Source organism: Leguminivora glycinivorella, chromosome 3 (genome assembly GCF_023078275.1).
Source record: "Leguminivora glycinivorella isolate SPB_JAAS2020 chromosome 3, LegGlyc_1.1, whole genome shotgun sequence".
NCBI classification, from domain to species: Eukaryota; Metazoa; Arthropoda; class Insecta; order Lepidoptera; family Tortricidae; genus Leguminivora; species Leguminivora glycinivorella.
The window spans coordinates 18,338,316-18,357,534 of record NC_062973.1 but is presented as its reverse complement, the minus strand read 5'-3'; the positions used below and the strand labels follow the sequence as shown (position 1 = coordinate 18,357,534).

The window sequence follows — 19,219 nt, the reverse complement described above, 5'->3', positions numbered from 1 at the left end:
CATCAATGAAAAAAGTAAAAAGAGATATTTCATATGTATATTGGGATGATCCAAACGAATTAGTTGACAGATTAAAACTGCTTATAGCATCGCGTGACGCTGGAAATACAGGGTTAGATAACGAGATAATATCCATAATTGAAGAATTACGTGAAGCAGGCTTAATAAATAATATATAAATGTATATACTCTTACCTTTCCCATCAGTTGAAGTTTGACTTTCAAGTAAAAAATGAATATAGACAAATTCGGTCACCATGTTCATAAACGTTTGCGTACTGATGAAATCTCTGAGCTCAAGTACAAGGCTTTGCTTCGAACAGAAGCAGGAAATTTTGATCTAAAAACTATAAGATTAAAAGGGGTTGTTAAACCATTATCTTCCGATGATGCAGTTAACAAGCAGTACGTTGATGAACACATTCAAAACATGTACGAAAAGAAGTATATAGACTCTTTGTTTAACACAATAAATAATCAAATTCACCAACTCGTAACTCAGTTAAAACTGAACTTTTACACGAAGAAGGAGATAGACGATATTTTAAAAAATATAATAATGATAAAACAACAAATAGTGAACGAGATCCACAGGTCAGCGCGAAGAAATTTTAAGCGACGATCGGTTGTACTACAAGGAATTGATGATTTATGGCAAGCCGATTTGATAGATTTACAAAAGCTTCATACTGTTAACAGAGGATATAAATATATTTTAACCGTTATTGACACATTTTCAAAGTATGCATGGTGTACACCTATTAAGTCTAAAACTAAAACAGAAGTCAAAGATGCATTCGAACTAATAATAAAAACATCTAAACGAAGACCTAAAAACTTACAAACTGACCTAGGAAAAGAATTCTACAATCAAGAATTCGATTTCTACTTAAAATTATTAAAAGTTAATCATTACTCAACTTATTCAATTAAGAAGGCATCTATTGTTGAAAGGCTGATAAAGACACTTAAGTCTAAGCTCTACAAACATTTTGCATTAGTTGGTAACTATAAATGGGTTGGTAAGCCATTAGACGATGTAGTAAAATCATATAATCAGACTGTACATCGCACAACAAAAATAAAACCTATTGATGTAAATTTTGATAATGAAATGCAAGTATTAAAAAATATTAAAAAATCACTATCCAATTTGTCTTATAAATCGAACAAATTCAATATAGGAGATTGTGTACGCATTAGCAAGTATAAAAATGCCTTTCACAAAGGTTACACACCTAATTGGTCAACAGAACTTTTCACTATTACTCACGTGAATCGCACTCAACCTGTTACGTATCACATTCAAGACCAGCATAAAAACACTATACTCGGTACATTTTACGAGGAAGAACTTCTGAAAACCAACCATCCAAACGTTTACCTTGTAGAAAAGGTTATTAAAAGAAAGGGTAGAAAGTTGTATGTTAAATGGTTGGGCCTTAATAATAGCGAAAACAGTTGGATTGATAAAAGTGCGGTTGTTTAAAGATATTTATATAATTTCCTTTTAATGATAGTGTTATTATCTCACGAGATATGAAAGGGAAAGGACTGTTAAACAGCGCTATTAATAATTTACCCTTTGAATTACACTTACCTGGTTATAACTATTGTGGTCCGGGAACAAAATTGCGCAAAAGGTTGCAGAGAGGCGATAAAGGAATTAATGCGCTAGATAATGCGTGTATGAAACACGACATAGCATATGATAGTTATTCGGATTTAGCTGATAGACATCGTGCTGATTTAGAACTATACGAAATGGCGAAACAAAGAAGAAAATCGAAAGATGCAGGGAGAGGAGAAAAATTGCTTCGTGGTTAGTTAGCAAAGTGATGAAATCTAAAATAAAGGCAGGTGCGGGTATAAAACCATTTAAACGTTTTGTGACCAAGATACGCAGTGAATTAAAAAAGAAACCAAAAACAAAAGGTAGTAATATAATTGACCGGGCACTTATTGCTGCGACGAAAATTTTTAAAACCAATTCCAAGGTACGGGTACCTCGTCTTATACCAATTCCAAAAACTGGAGGCTTCTTACCGCTGATACCTATTTTTGCTGGTCTGTCTGCGCTAGGGTCATTAGCAGGAGGAGCTGCCGGAATTGCTAAAGCTGTAGGTGATTACAAAGCCGCCAGAAAAAATTTAGCGGAATCGGAGCGACATAACAAGATGATGGAATCTATTGCATTAGGAAAAGGCTTACACATTAAACCATATAAAAATGGCAAAGGATTATGTTTGAAACTTTCAAAAAACTAACTGAGAGGTTACCCAGGCGCGCTCTTTCAAATATTGACATTTTAAAACACTCATCAGATATTCCATATTTTCGAGGAGTTTATATGAGAGACAGTTTACCAAAGACTCCTAAAAAAGTAGAATGTGGAATTGTTAATTTAGACAGTTTTAAAAACAATGGTACACACTGGGTAGCCTACGTAAAAGATAACAATTATTGTGAATATTTTAATAGTTATGGTGACCTTTCACCTCCGCTAGAATTAAAGAGGTATTTAAAAAAATATGATATTTACTATAATTATGACACATATCAAAAGTTTAACACTGTCAATTGTGGACACTTATGCCTAAAGTATTTAAAACAATATTGGTATAACCGTTTAAATATCATCGCACAATAATCAGTTTATCATTCTCACAATGTCTTTCACTTTGTCTATAACTGGAACATCTTCCACTCTGTTAACAAACTATTCACCAGCTTTTCACCTGGATGGTGAATATGAGTGTGGGCTATTGTATATGTCAACTTTTAATTCTATACCCAACATAGACGACAGAAATAATAAATTCTATTATGGTAAAAACAAAGTAATTAAAATTCCTGAAGGATCATATGAACTTCAAGATATTGACGATTACCTTAAAGAACATATTGAAGGATGCTCTTTTGCACTAACATGCAATAATAATACCTTAAAAACATCTATTTTATGCTCTGAAAATATTCATTTCGACAAAGAAGGCTCCATCGGTAATATACTTGGCTTCGGTTCAGAATCTATTCAAGCTAATATATTAACTGAATCCCCTTATCCTGTTTCCATTCTCTCAACAACCATAGTCCGCATCGAATGTGACATAGTGAGCGGTTCATTCGTTAACGGAAAACCTAGTCATATAATTCACGAGTTTGTACCAAACGTGCCACCTGGTTATCGGATTATAGAAACACCAAAAAACGTTATTTATTTCCCTGTGACCCAAAATAGCTTAAACACAATATCGATAAGAATTTTAGACGTTAACAATAATCTAGTTAATTTACGGGGTGAAGAAATTCAGTTATATTTACATTTAAGAAAAAAATGATAGACTTCAATAAAACTTCAGTCTCTCTTAAAAACATAACCAGTACTCATCCTGCAATCACGAAAAGAAGACCTAAAGTAAAACTCACAAAACAAAATAAGCAATTCCTCCAAAGCTTACGCCTATTAAAATGAGTATATTAAACTTAACAGAACCTTTTGTCTTTGATAATTCTATCGAGAGCTTTGAATATCATTCATATAAACCATACGTCACAAGTTTCAATTTCAACGATGAAATACGTATACCTATAAACCAACAAGATCTTTACGTACTACCATCAGCAAGTTCTTTATACATAGAAGGTACTATAACCGCATTCAATAGAGAAACAAAAGCCGAGGTAAAAAGTGTTCTTCTTACAAACAACCCCATACTTCATCTATTTCAAGATATTCGATATGAATTAAATGGAATCGAAATTGACAAAATTAAAAACGCAGGAGTTACAACAACTATGAAATCTCTTGTATCTATGAATGGGCTGGAAGCATCCATGTCTAAGTTATGGGGATTTGATGTCAATGGTATAAAAAACACGGAAGGTACATTTTCTGTGTCTGTACCTTTAAACAAGATTCTCGGGTTTGCTGAGGATTACAGCAAAATCATAATTAATTGCAAGCATGAACTTATTCTTTTAAGATCCAATACTAATTTGAATAGTGTTAAATTAAATGCGAATGAATATATAGACAATATTACTGTATCTAAAATAGTATGGCGCATGCCTCATGTTAAAGTGTCTGATCGTGAAAGATTAAATTTACTCAAATGTTTAGAAAGAGATCGTGCTGTTCAGATAGCATTTAGGACTTGGGATTTGTATGAATATCCGCTCTTGCCTGAGACGTCAAAACATTCTTGGTCTATCAAAACTTCATCGCAAATTGAAAAGCCGCGTTATATTATAATTGGATTGAAAACGGGACGAAAAAATGAAGCTAATAAAGACATATCACACTTTGATCACTGTAATTTGAGAGATGTTAAAGTTTTCTTGAATTCAGTTTACTTTCCGTACGAAAGTTTTGATGTTAGTTTTTCGGGTGAAAAGTTTGCTATATTATACGAACAGTATGCGAAATTTCAACAGTCTTATTATAATCGTCTACAAGCGCCGTTGCTTAGCCCTAAAGATTTTAAAGATAAAGCTCCTTTATTTGTTATCAACTGTTCTCGTCAAAACGAAACCTTAAAAACCGGTTCAGTAGATGTGAGAGTTGAATTGGATTGTGAATCTGATATACCAAAGAACACTGCAGCTTACTGTCTGATTTTAAATGATAGTGTATTTGAATATAAGCCTTTAAGTAATATTACGAAAAAAGTATCGTAATGCAGCATATATTTGTAGACCTTCAAGGGTTTAAAACAAAAGAAAACGAATTTATTATCAAAGAATTTGCATACAGCACGCTAGAATACACTCAAGTTTTCTTAATAAAACCCCCTTTTCGATTTTCTAAATTGACGGAAAGTGAAGAGAGGCAGACAAAATGGATTGAAAAACATTTAGGTATTTTGTGGCACGAAGGTTATGTTGATTATAGAGAATTTAGAAGACTTATTTATAATCATATTAAAGATAAGATAATATTCGTTAAAGGTATGGAAAAAATTAAATGGATTAAAGAATTATATTCAAACTGTACTGTTATAGATTTAAGTGAAAAGGGTGCACCGAATTTACAAGAACTGTATAAAAAATATTGTATTAATGATTGTATTTTTAATTGTGTGTACCATAAAAAAACTTGTGCATTAAAAAATGTAATATGTATGAAAAAATGGTATTTAGAAAATCACGTTCCTCTTTGAATAAATGAATGTGCTAAATAAAACGCATTTTATTAACCTGTAAATTATACTCCTGAAAACAATGTTTAAATCAACTCATGATACGATATTGTACTCATAATACAGGTATACGATCATAACATAAGTATCCTGAGTTGATTTAAACATTGTACATAAATATGGTGGGTTTAAAAAAGAAAAACTATTTTTTTTTTTAAGTTTATTTAATAATAATATACATACTGGCATAGCTAACTTAAAAAGTAAAGTAGGTGTTTACAAATTAGTTCAAAGTTTCCTTTAAAATATCACTATATAACTATATTTAGAAAAATGAAGCATGTCCCCACGCAAGTGTGTGAATATTGTCTTTTAATATTACTCGTTTATCATCATTCGAAGATAGTGCTACTTTCATTGTTTTTAATATTTACACAAGCTCTTCGATGTTTTATTAACTTTGGTAATTCTATAAATCTAGACGCTCTAAGAGGATTATATTTGTTTATGTTTATCTCGAGATATAAGTTTTGTAGAAAGCTCCAGCCACTGTCCCGTTCTTGAAATTCATCAATTTTCGTGCTCAATGTGTTCAAAATGGTTGAAAATATTTCTTTAAATTCGTAACTTTGATGTAAAATGATATTTTGCGTAGCGAATGATTTAATTTCACATGCTTCATTTTTCGGCAAACCAAATTCAGCAAACAGTTCAAAGTTAACCTTTATAGATCCAAAAGCAAGCCTTCTCGCTTCGAGAATATGTTTAATATGTCTACGAAGAGCGCACAGAAACTTTACCGGTGAGTCATGGAGGCTACTCTCTGGTCCACGCACTCTGTATGATGCTATTCTACTACGGAAAGCGCTGCTTATTTTTTCAATATCAGGAGTTAATTGAACAGAGTTATTATTTTTATGCAAGTTAGTGCGCAAGTGAGCAGAAAAGGCTTTACTTGGAATACTTATGTCACACACTGAACAAAATATGGAGCTATTATGAGGCATTTTGCCTATTGACATAGGAATAGACTAAATTAGACGTAAAAAAGATTAAAGATTATTGGCTTTTTTATCTGGGAAAAAGGTTCCTTCATCTGTAAAGTCGTCCTTACAACGCTTTAGAATCTTATTTATTCCATCTACTATATCCGAAACGGAATCCACACGATATTTAAAATTAACCAGCGCTTTCTCCCAACGGGCTTCAGATGGAACGTTTTGAATATCTACTACGTTATACAGTTTAAGATCAATAAAAAGATCACCGGTTAACGAAGCTGTGCGACGCACGTAGCCGCCTGGGACGCGACGTATCAGCACGGACGACAGAGAGTTGGCAGCGGATGCTCGACGCTGGGCTTCAACATGTCCTTCGTCACCCCAGTTTGAAAACCAGCCTGGCTTACAATCAGGTGTCTCTTTCTTCGACTTGGTTGTCGTACTGGAATATTAAAAACTTATTTATATTATCGAATACAACAAAATATAATTAGTTAATTAGGTAAGTACTTAACATTTAAGAATTTAAATACTATGGTTTAAAATGTTTAGATTCAAAGGCTAATTACAATTAGTTAAGTAAATATATGTATTACATATAAAATAACTGAATTGAATTAATTACCTTTTAGTTTTGTCTTCTTCATCAAGGTCAGTGTCACTGTCCTGCAACGTATCAGTTATTAACACGGACGATGCGTGCTTTTTCACAGTTTTCTTTGGTTTGATCTTCTTGCTGTAATATTAAAAACTTTATATTACTTCCAGTTCTCATAAATAAAGAGAAATAAATAAAAAGTTCGCATTTGTAGACAAGTTTTCAAACACAGTTTTAATTAATTACCTTTTACTAGCACATTCTTCGACGACGTTTCTGTCCAGCGACCAGCCCGCGTCACGTTTCGGGATCTGAGAAGCGTTTTTCCTTTTGGTTGTTTTCTTCTGAGTCCTACAATACATAGTGATTATCCATTAGATCATTAATAATAACAAAAATTAATAATAAGTCAATAAAATCTTAAATTTAATTAAAATACATACTTTAATGATCCAGATTCATCCTCAGAGTCGAGGTCTTTCTTAGACTGGATTACATGGTACTCAAAGTCAGACCTGAAAATAAAAAATAAGATTCTGTTATGTTCAGTCGAACGAGATTTCACAGTTGTACTTGTACCTCTCTCCAGCGAGGGTTATAAATTTTAAGTTAAAGTTAATACCAATACGCACTTAACTCGCATAAAACTGCTACTTAGAAGGATACTTATCGGTAAATTTAATCGAGAACAAACATCACTCAACACCATATTCAGAATAGTTTATAGCTAAATAAAATATTACAAACTTACGAACATTGTTTCAAGGTGAATTTCTCCGTGTACGTAAAACTCGCACTGTAACACTTGCACTTGTTAGAAAATAGTACAGGAAATGAATAAGCCAGGGGTTTTATTAATAAAACGAAACTGACGTAAAGTCATGAGTTAACAACCTAAAAGCAAACTATAACTAACATAAACTACAACATTTGCAAAAATACAGTAAGAAACCAATATAATACAAAGGTTGATCATCACTGTAATATAATATTCAACTCAGCTAATTATTGAAAAACAAAAGTGTAATATTTCTTTTGTCGGAAACAAGATCCGCATAAAGGTTCCGGCACTAATCAAACGAATGTCGCCGCGTTAAGACCGCGTTCAATGTGCAAGCTATAATAGCTAATAGCTATACTATATTTTGTTACTACGAAGTTATAAATAGAGCATTTAATAAATTAAAATTACAACAGTTCGAGATTTCAAGCCGGGTGCATTATCAGTTTCAAAATCAGAATGGTATGTATTTTACTTTTATTATATTCTGGTATCTTTGAGTACTTTTATTTGGTGTTGAAGTATATTTAACTTGATATTTTTTTACAGGGCTCGCAACCTATTAACCACGCTGCTGAAATGACTGAAACCACACCATTTTATTCGCAAGTTTGTGAAAAACCGAATGATCCGCTCAATTATTCTCAAGACATGGATGCGTACCTGAAATACCAGGATTTGCTCCTGAATCCATCTTTAGAAATTCCATTATCAGGTACACCAGCAAAAAGTCAGAAGAAAATCGCTAAGAAAGGAAAGAGGAAAATAAAAGAAATAGGTTTAAATTCCCATGTCATCAGAAAGGTTACAAAAGGAAAGCGTCTGATTAAAATCAGTATATCCGATTTGGAGCAATCAAATATCGAATCTAATGGGGTTACAGTACAATATGTTGTTCAAGATGACTATGATGAGTTATTAAATGCAACTGAAGGTCTGGTAGAAAAAATTGTAAAAAAGTTGAGTGAAGTGAGTAATTATTAGAAAATTTTATATTATAAAATGTACTTTACTTTTTAGTTAGTCGTCGTGCTTGTAATATTTCTCATTACTTAAATAAAATGGTTTCATGATAAATTAATTGTTTTATTTTTAACATACTAAAACATAGAGAATAAATACGATATTATTTTTAGAGTTTTACCACTCACAATATAGTTGAAATATGTATACTGAGATCTATTTTATATCAAAACCATTTATAATTCATGTAAATCGTGATCATTTTATAAGATAAACATAGCGAGTGAGCAACCAGGTAAACTGACTCAAATTACAACTAAATGAGTGATTGCAATTTCGCATACTGTTCAATGTATGTCATGATTTTAATATAATCAAAATTTGAACCTTATATCTTTATGAAAAGTTCTGCTTTGCAAAGTGCAGTATATGACATACGCTAGCCTTTAATTTATAATGAACTCTTTGTTATGGGTGTCAAAGAAGATCATATTTTATATACGTTATTTTAAACCATATATTACAAAATTCGTAGTAGATATGACGTGGGAGTACGTAATCCGAAACAGCCAATAGCATAACTGGGTCTACATCACACTTATAAAGTTTTTACAATGTTTCATATAAATAAAAATGGTGATGTGTAGTATGTCGGGTTGTGACGACCGACAACCTCAACACGTAAACCATTCCTTGGCTTGGCCAACCGAGGCATGTAGTGTTGAATTCGAGACTTGGGGATCTCTGTATTTACGCGGTCGATAGATATGGAATCCCATACCCGGAGGGGGTCAAACTCAATCGATGCATGTAAAACGCGACTACACCAGAGTTCACACTTTGGGGGTCCATTCGTGTTCTGCGACGCTGACGAGCTGATCAGACACGTTGTGTGTAAACGCCACTGTCAATCGAGCAAACGCTTGAGAGAGACCACATCTGAGATTGGCCACCTCGGAGAGTGTGTTGCGTTAAGCTTTTGCTATTTAATATCATACCTAACTTAACTTTACGGCTTACATTTTCGAAATGGACCATTTAACAACGAACACCATACTTCATCTGTTTCAATCAAATGAACGAATCCGAAATGTTAAGTTAAAAATCTGATTGCGCTTTTACAGTTCACAAGTTCTAATTCTAAATATGCAATCGTAAACCTTGTGTGCTTTTTAAACCATCAGAAAACCTATTGAGAGTTTCAAATCATGAGAAAGCCGATTAGGAGTTTTAAATTATCTGAAAACCTATTGAGAGTTTCAAATCATGAGAAAGCCGATTAGGAGTTTTAAATCATCTGAAAACCTATTGGGAGTTTTAAATCACCAATAAACCTGAGTACGAGTCCTAAATATGAAGTGATATTGGGAGTTTTCAAATCTTTGATTTGAAACTCCCAATAATCACCTACTCGCGAGCATAGCTAGCTCAAAAATATTCGAAATTTGATAACGCAATTTGATAGACCTCTCTCATAAGAGTGGATATTCTGTCAGCGTTGTATAGGAATTCAGGAATCGGTGGAGTCCTAGGAGTCAGAAAGAGGATATAATGAAATTGAAAAAAATCGGCTAAGTTCGTGTCGGAATATGCATTTGAGAAGGTTCCGTAGCTGTAGATTGGTATACTAAACGACTATCGGGACAAAGATCGATCGATGGTCGAATCAACATCTCACATGGCGGTTATATCGTGACAATTTGCGGATTTGTCCTTTATGGCATTTACGAGGATTTCATTATGGGGGGATGGTGACGTCGATGAGCAATCTGTTATTACAATGTCAGACTTACTGGCTGATAGATCGATCCCAATAGAGCGTGGCACGACCATTTTGATAACCTAATTCGCGATCCACAAGGCTGTAAAAGGTGGACTCTTGGTGAATAATCTTGCCTGCTAGACGATGCCTGTGCAAGATACGTAATACTCACCGGTAGCAAGAAAATAACAACTGAACGTAATATGCCTGAGTGACCCTCTGGGATGGACCGTCCTCAGCGATAATCTTCGACATGTATTCATCACCAAAACTTCCTTCGCAATCGAGTCGTAACTAGTTCATATATGCGAGGCAGGATGGCAGGCAAGTGAGAGCGGTGTGAAGTTTCTGTCTATTGCCACCAAATTACACGTTTTGGAATTATTTGAGTCTGAGAACACTCGACCTCCACAATTCCTTGGAGTGGGATGTACTTACATATCGCATAAATGAGTAACGTGTGTGTATCATTGTGTGGTGAGTATAGTAGTCCAATCCAAGGCCTGAAAAAGCATTCTTCCACTAGTATTTAACATCCTAGTTCCTTTTTTTGGATTCTGTACTTTACATAAAGGGACTCATTAGATTAAATATTAGTAACTCAGTGATTGTTAATAAAAATAAGTGTACCTAAGTTCCTATTAAAGTCAAAATTTTCCATCATTCAAAAAGTGCAAAAAGGCAAACACGCAATAATTGCCATTGGAAACTGGAAGAGCTCTAAATAGGGATATAAATTGGAAACGGTCCCACGACATGGCTTTTCACTTCGCAAATAATAAACCGCGGGATTGCTGTGTCATTTTATAAATAACTTCGCTTAAGAATGCATTCACTTTATAACATTTATGGTATAAGGAAACCGTGTTAGACATAAATGGAATATTGTTGTACCCTCATATCATATTGATCGGATTGGAAACATCAACCTCTTATTCATAAAAATTTACTGTCCTGTTTGTTCAAATATGTTCAAATCCTTTTCTTGCAAACACTTTAGTCAATATGTTAGATAAAGATAAATAGAGTTAGATTGTTTGTCAACAGCAACTAACTCAGTCAATTTGAGTGAGAATGCTGCATCCTGACTTACAAAAGCTTGGTATGACTGTCATAAATGGGTATCATCAAGTATAATTAAAATGACCTTAGCATTGCTAATAAAATATAATAAGCTAACTATATTCACTCTACCATGCATTTTTGACGTTAGAGAATATGTTACTCGATGGCGTAAACGCCATGGAAAATGCATGTAATCATAATTTTAGAACTAAACGGGACTTAATCGCGTAAACACTTACATTTATATTTAGCCCGACGTTTCGAACATAACATTATGTTCGTGGTCACGGGTAGACTGGTGAGGAATTGCATCAACATCTAGCCACGCGCCATTTTTCGAACTACCCGCACTTGATTATTCAAAAGATATTTGTTCTAAAATGAGTGCAGTTATGAGTGCAAATCGTGTTTAGTTTAAATCAGTATGAATACATGTAATGTTATTGGTTCTAAGTATCCAACAATTTTCTGCATTGTCCGTGACTTTTACGCTGTTGAGTAATGTATAAAAGTTTTCGAAGCCACAAGGAGCTTTAGAAGAGTAATCCATATCATCCATTTGTCAAACGAATAGTCTTTGATATATTAGGATGTACTTAAGGAATCTACCGACCGACCGACGTATTACCGACCCGTATTCTAATTAAAAAAATTATTCTCCAGGCTTGTTGAAGTCCGCTTCTTATTTAGACTAGAAAATGCTTAGATTTTTGGTATTATGCGTTGTTAACGAAGGTTCGGAATAAATGTAGGCGACACCGATTAACTTTTAACAATTTTAATCAAACTTTAGCGATTAAATTACAATGACAATTATATAGATCGGTGCGCGCGCGCCTATGCCGAGTGCCGTTGGAGGAATGGTGGCGCGGTGCGCGGCGTGGAGACAGCCGGCGGGGGCGGCGCGCGGGGAGAGCTGGAGGCGGGGGAACCGGTCCGCGAGTCGTGGTAGGGCGTTAACAAGCTGGCCCCCTTGGACCGTCCTGGTGCAAAGTGAATGGGAGCGGGCAGAGCCGGTTGTAGGCTCGTCTCAGCGTCCCTGTGGTGGTGGTAACGTCAGCGACGCGGCTGACTCCGTCGTCGCCCGGGTAGACAGCGGCGACTCGTCCGAGTAGCCACCTGCTGGGCGGCAAGCGGTCGTCCTTGATGAGGACCATCTCACCGAGCTTCAGCTGGCCTCCGTCCCTGTGCCATTTGTTTCGGACCTGCAGTTCTGAAATATATTCTTTATAATAGCGATTCCAAAAATGCGCTTTGAGCGCTTCTATTCTTTTGTATCTTGCAAGGGTGTGGATCGGCGAATCTTCCACCAAGGGAGCAGGTGTCATTGTGAGAGTTCGACCTATCAAAAAATGCGCAGGGGTGAGAGGAGTGAGATCTGACGGATCAGATGAAATTGCAAAGGTCTAGAATTAAGCAAAGCTTCACATTGAACCAAAAATGTTACCATTTCTTCATAATCTAAGTGGGCCATTGAGGTAACTCGTTTTAAATGATATTTTACCTGCTTTACGGCTCCCTCTGCCAAACCATTAAAATGCGGGCTATAAGCAGGACAAAATTTAAATTCTATTTCCTTAGCAGCTGAATATGATGTTATTTCATCAGAATTATTTTTGAGGAACTTCGCTAATTCGTTGCAAGCCCCTACGAAGCAAGTACCATTATCTGACAAAATGGTGGCTGGTTTGCCTCTGCGGGCTATGAATCTGTTTAGAGCGGCAATAAAGCCCATTGCGGTCAAATCAGTGACGAGCTCCAAGTGTACCGCCCTCACTGCTAAGCAGACAAAAACCACTATGTATGATTTTTTTAATTGACAACCACGACCCTTTTTGCTCGCTATCAGGATCGGCCCAGCGTAGTCGCAAGATGTGTTAGCAAATACATATTCAGACTGTACCCTTTGCAGCGGCAAGTTTCCCATAATAGGTTGATGAGTTTTCCCTGCATATCTTAAACATGTAATGCAGCTTTGTGAGGTTTTTCTGCAAAGGTTACGGCCGTTAATTATCCAATACCTGTGGCGTAATGTTGTTAGCATCAGCTGCGGTCCAGTGTGCAACAACATTCGATGGTAGTAGTGTACCAATATTTTAGTGATGTGATGTGATGCATGTAATAGAATAGGGTGTTTTGTGTTATAATCGTAATATGAATTTACAAGTCTACCGCCTACTCGCATAATTCCAAAATCATCTACGAATGGGTTATATTTCAAAAGTGTGTCTTTAGGAGAGAGCGGGCATTTCTTTTGCAAACGCGAGAGTTGCTCAGCGAATTTGTCAGCCTGCACTTGGTGACATAACATTTGTAAAGCTAAATTTAGTTCAGACACTTTTAATGGGCCAGTGCTTTTACTTGTTTCATTTCTACAGTTATGAACGAATCTATTCATGTATGCTATAATTCTTTGCAGTTTACAAAAGTTTGAATATTTAGAAGTGAAATTATCCTCACGTTGTTCTTTAATTGAAACAAGACAATGTGTTTTGACTTCAGGCAAATCGTGCAAAGGTAAGTTTTGAGGCTGAGTAGGCCATTGTATTTCGGTTTCGTGGAGGAAGGTCGGTCCTTCCCACCACAAGGATGAATCCTTGAGGCTAGATGCACTCTGACCCCGGCTGCCTATGTCGGCAGGATTCATGTTTGTGGGTACATAGTGCCAATCAGTGGGGTTAGAGTTGTTAGTTATTTCTGTGACCCTATTGTGGACGAATTGTTTTAATTGATGTTTACATGTTTTTATCCAGCACAAAACTATAGTTGAATCAGACCAAAAATGATGTGAGTCAATTGTTAGGCGCAGTGAATTTTTCACTTTTTTTGCTAGTTGGGTTGACAAAAGGCCTCCTAATAATTCCAATCGTGGGGTACTTAATTTCTGTTTCAGTGGAGCAATTTTGCTTTTGGCTAGTATTAGGTGAACATTTACTTTTCCTGCATTGGAAATTGAGCGTATATATATGCATGATGCATAAGCTTTGTTACTAGCATCGCTAAAAGCGTGCATTTCGACCTTGACGTAAAAATCACATAATATTCTCCGCGGGATGCGAATTTGGACTATTTCAGGTATTTGTTTAGCAAAATTGTTCCACTGGCTCTCTATTTCGTCGGGTAATTGGCTTTCCCAAGAAATGTTTTTAGCCCACAACGACTGTAGAATTATCTTGGCTGGCAATAAACAAGGGTTTATAAGTCCTAATGGATCAAAAATAGTGGCAATGGTGGATAAAATACTACGTTTGTTTATGGGTTTTTGTTTTAAAGTGTCAGTTACAGAGAACAGCAGTTCATCAGATTTGCATGACCAAAGTAACCCTAAAGTTTTTGAGTTATCTTCTTTGTCTAATTTAAATAGTTCATCACTGCTGTTATCTGCAACCAAGTTATCTAGTAGTGTTGGTGTGTTTGAACGCCATTTTCGTAAGTGAAAATGTGCGCTTTCTAGTGTTTTTATGACGCCTCTGCACGTTTCTAACAAAGCGTCTTTATCATCGTTGCCCGAGATGAAATCATCAACATAAAAATCATGTAAGATTGTTTCACTTACAGTTTTGTCTGCAGATTCTTGACCTAATTGTACGAGACACCTAGTGGCAAGATATGGGGCACTGGATGTGCCATATGTGACAGTGTTTAATTTGTATTGTTTTATTGGCTGTGATGAGTCTGGCCGCCACAGGATTTGTTGTAGACTTCGCTGGTTTTCAGTTACATAGATTTGTCTGTACATTTTCTGGACATCTGAAGTTACTACAAACTTGTGCTGTCGGAATCGAATTAATATGCTCAGCAAGTCATCCTGTACAGTCGGCCCAACGAGTTGTATGTCATTAAACGATTTTCCTGAGCTAGAAACTGCAGAGCCGTCAAAAACAGTGCGCAAGCGTGAAGTGAGACTAGACTCACGCAAAATTGCAAAGTGAGGCAGAAAATATGAAATTTCGTTTGTATGTATGTTAGTGTTTTCTGACATGTGACCTAACCTTAGGTATTCTTCGATGAATTCAATGTATTTTTATTTGTATTCTGGGTTGCGCTTGAATTTACGCTCTAGTGCTTGAAATCTGAGTAATGCTTGTGTTTTTGAATCGCCCAAACATTCAGGGGATTCCTTTAGGGGTATTGTGACAACAAACTTACCATCTGGGTGGCGTGTTGTTGTTTGTGTGAATATGCGTTCACATTCACTCTCACCTTTATTGTGGATTTGTTGAGTGGATGGAACCGATTCTAGTTCAAAGAACTTGTCTAGTTTTGCGTCAAGCTCAATGTTGTTTATTAGATTGCAGTGGACTGTATAAGGTTGCTTTTGTTTAGAGTTTTGTGTGTGTATAGAACCTACGACAAGCCATCCGAGTGTTGTTTCAACTAAGATGGATTTATTCTTGCCCAGGGCTATGTGATTGAATGTCATCAACTCCCAAAAGAGTTGTGCACCCAGCAGCATCTGCACCTCGGATGGCTCGTGGAAATTCGGATCCGCTAGGTGGATGTGAGGGGGAATAGTGAATGAGTCACAGTTTATTTTAGTGAATGGAATCATGTCAGTGATATCTTGGACAACGAAACAAGTAACGTCTGTTGTGTAATCTTGTGTGCGTGATTTAATGGCTACATCACAATGTTCGGTGATGCGTGACCTTTTCTTTTCTAGAACTGAGACTGACATATTAGTAGAATAGGTAGGCAATTTTAGCTTTGACTGAAGATCTTTCGTTATGAAACTCGATATGCTTGCGTTGTCCAAGAGAGCTCTGACTTTGTGCATGTTGCCATCGCAGTCGCTGACGTTTATGACAGCTGTAGCTAGGGGTATACTCGAACTACCCAGAGTGGAGCATAAAGCAATGCTATTAGTAGCCTGTGGTGCTTGTGTACACTCCTTTTGTGTTGATTGTGCCACACAGTCATTTGAAGGTGTGGATGTGGAAGGCTTATTGTTTGCATGTATGTCATGTTTCATGTGTAACATGGTGTTGTGCCTTTGTGTGCAAAGCCGGCATGAGCTCAGCCTGCAACGTTGCTCGTCATGTCCTGATCGCAAACAATTTGTGCAAAGGTTCAATTGTTTTACTTTGGTAATTCGCGACTCAATTGGCATTGTTTTGAATTTAGTACATTGATATATTGAATGGTTATTGTTGCAGACAATACATTTATATTTGTACTGTGTCTGATTTTGAGTATGATTTATAAGAAATGTTTTATGACGATTATGGGTAACGTCACTGTGTCTACGTGGTTTGTCTAGTGTTCGTGCTTCTTCCATGGTTTCTAGCAAATCTGCGCGGTTTCTCAAGAAAGTGGTAAATTCTGTTAGTGTTGGTAGATGTTTAATGTCATTGCGCTCGGTCTCCCAGTCGCGCAGAGTGGCTGAATCGAGTTTGCTAGCTACCATGTGAATTATGAGTATGTCCCAGTGCTCCGTGGGTAAGTTAAGAGTCTTCAAAGCCCTGAGATTTTTGTTTACTAAATCTATAGTATTGCGCAAAGCCCTTGAAGACTCTTGAAGCACAGGGTGTATGTTAAATAATGCATTTAAGTGATTATTTACCAATATTCTATCATTGGTGTAACGTTCACAAAGTAAGTCCCACGCGACTGTGTAGTTATCAGACGTGAATTCTAGTGATTTAATTACGAGTGAAGCACCGTCCTTTAATGAACTTCGCAAATAATGTATACCGTATACCGTTGATAATGTGTACCGTTGATATTGTATTACCGTAGTTTAAAGTCACGTCAGCAACATGTGTACTTATGATACTACCACCAACGCCTGATATTATAGTACTCTTCTCATATATCCGTGATTCTATGGGAACTTTACTTTGTTGTAGAATTGATATACGTGCGCCATTGTCAATCATGAGAACAAGATTTTTGCTACCGGCGGTGAAATTTATGTAGTCTAATCCGTCACATATGGTTAAAACTTTATGATCGAAAAAACTGTATTCTGTCTGTCTCGTCTCTTGTTGTATCGTGGGAGGTTTGCGGTTCGTGTGTACATGTATACACGTTCCCTCGGCGTCCACGGCTCGCTCGAGTTCCGCTATGTCCCCTAAAAATCGCACGTTGTCCGCGACCCCTATGGAAATTATTGCTAGGGACAGTACCTCTATTTGTGGAGTAGCGGGTCCATGTGTTTTGGTAGGCTCGAGCTCGATTATACTGGTAGCTCGTCCCGCGCCCGCGCCAGGCGTAGCGCTGGGGCTGCTGTGTACCTCGCGTGTAGCCGCGGTTCACATTCATGATTACGGGCTCGTGCTGGGGTCGTGCCAGCTCTTCATCCTGGGCCGCTCTGACGGCCTCCTTCAGCTCAGTGTATTCTCTTGCAGCTAGAATGGTACTGAGGCGGCGGTTTCTCAACCCATCTGTAAATTTTTTTATGGCCAGGGACTCGTTGATTGGTCTTAAAATATCACAAGCGGCCGATTTCCCGTCGGCTTGCGCTATCGTTAGACCAATGAACAACTCCTCTATTTTATCACCGTATTGGACAATAGACATATCCTTTTGTGATATATTATTTAACTGTAGCAAAAGAGAGTTTGCGGATTTCTTGGGTAGCAAATATTTTTTTATATCGGCTACTAGTTGGGTAGCGGTGTCATATTTAGACTTAAGTTTTAACTGTGCAATTTTGTTGAGTCGTGTTTTTAGAACAAAAGAAATCAGCAATTTCTTTTCGCTACTATCTGTTAACATGTCATCTAACATTTCTATTCCTGCTATCATTCTTTCGACAGTTTCCTCTTTATCATCTAAAATTGGGATTATGCTATTAGCTTCTCGTATTTCAAATTGTTTCGCCATTGTAGTTGGTTTTACGGATACACTTTCTATAGCTTTATACTGTAAAATTTTATTATAAACTTCGTCTATTTTTTCGCACAATAATTCCGAACTTACACATTCTTTTGACAGGTCATCGACATGAAGAGATGCAATTATCTGTTTATAGTCCTCATATATTAATTGCGCATCATTGATTTTTTCTAAACCTAGCTTTTGTTGCCGTTTAACCTCACCTAATTTTCGTAGATCAACTCTTATTTTTTCTAACTTATCGTATATATTTTTTAAATCTAAATCCATACCCTTGACATCACTTTGACGTACAGAAACTTTCACACTTTCCACTTCACACGCGCGTATTCACGTTAAAGTTCATCCTCTGTCCTTCCGTCTCCCGTGCTCTGCTTAAACACCTTCCTCCGCCTCGTCTGTGGTTGGCGTCGACCTCTTCATTGACAGCCTGGTCTACAGACGTGTCCATACTTCTCGCCTCACTGCTTTCTGCACATATTTTTCATGTGCTTTCTTTAAGAACTTGTACAGTCCGCAGCAAACGATGAGAGCCAAAACCACGAACAACACGGTTATAAGAACGTTATTTATTCTAGTATGCTCGTTTGTGCCTGTTGCGTCGTTTGATCCAACCGCATTTTGGGTTATAAACGACCTCTTTCTCCTCCTGTTTGCTGTAGCTGTTACCCATGTTATTTATTAAATTTTTATTTAATGTATTTCACTTGGTAATTTAATTATGTCCCTCGTGCAATCACTTGTGCATTTGCTCGCGTCTCACTGTTACTTATATATTCACACGACTAAAAATGCTGATGTCAGGCGCCCTCGTCGCGGCGGCGCTCGCGTAAAACGATGTCACGGTCGCCATGTGGTGTGGAGCCGATTAAATGAAACACATGTACGATTCCGTAGACGACTGTATTAAGACTGTCTATACAATGTGGCATGCAAACTTAACTCTATGTCCATACTATACTATAACATAAACTACGTACACACCTCAAAATTTATGTATAACAGGAATTGATTGGTTGTCGTGTATGAGAGATTTATAGGTATCATGATATTCTAACCAGTCCTGAT

At 36.6% G+C, this 19,219-nt stretch overlaps 1 protein-coding gene across 1 annotated transcript; it reads right to left on the bottom strand.

Moving 5' to 3' along the window:
* Positions 1–12,656: 12,656 nt before the first annotated feature.
* Positions 12,657–15,688, bottom strand: LOC125224935. Its single transcript, XM_048128455.1, has 2 exons — positions 15,039–15,688; positions 12,657–14,616 (listed from the first exon to the last, which is right to left on the bottom strand). Exons 1-2 carry the CDS (start codon positions 15,059–15,061, stop codon positions 12,657–12,659), a joined length of 1,983 nt encoding a protein of 660 aa, XP_047984412.1. The 5' UTR covers positions 15,062–15,688.
* Between the last annotated feature and the right edge of the window lie 3,531 nt (positions 15,689–19,219).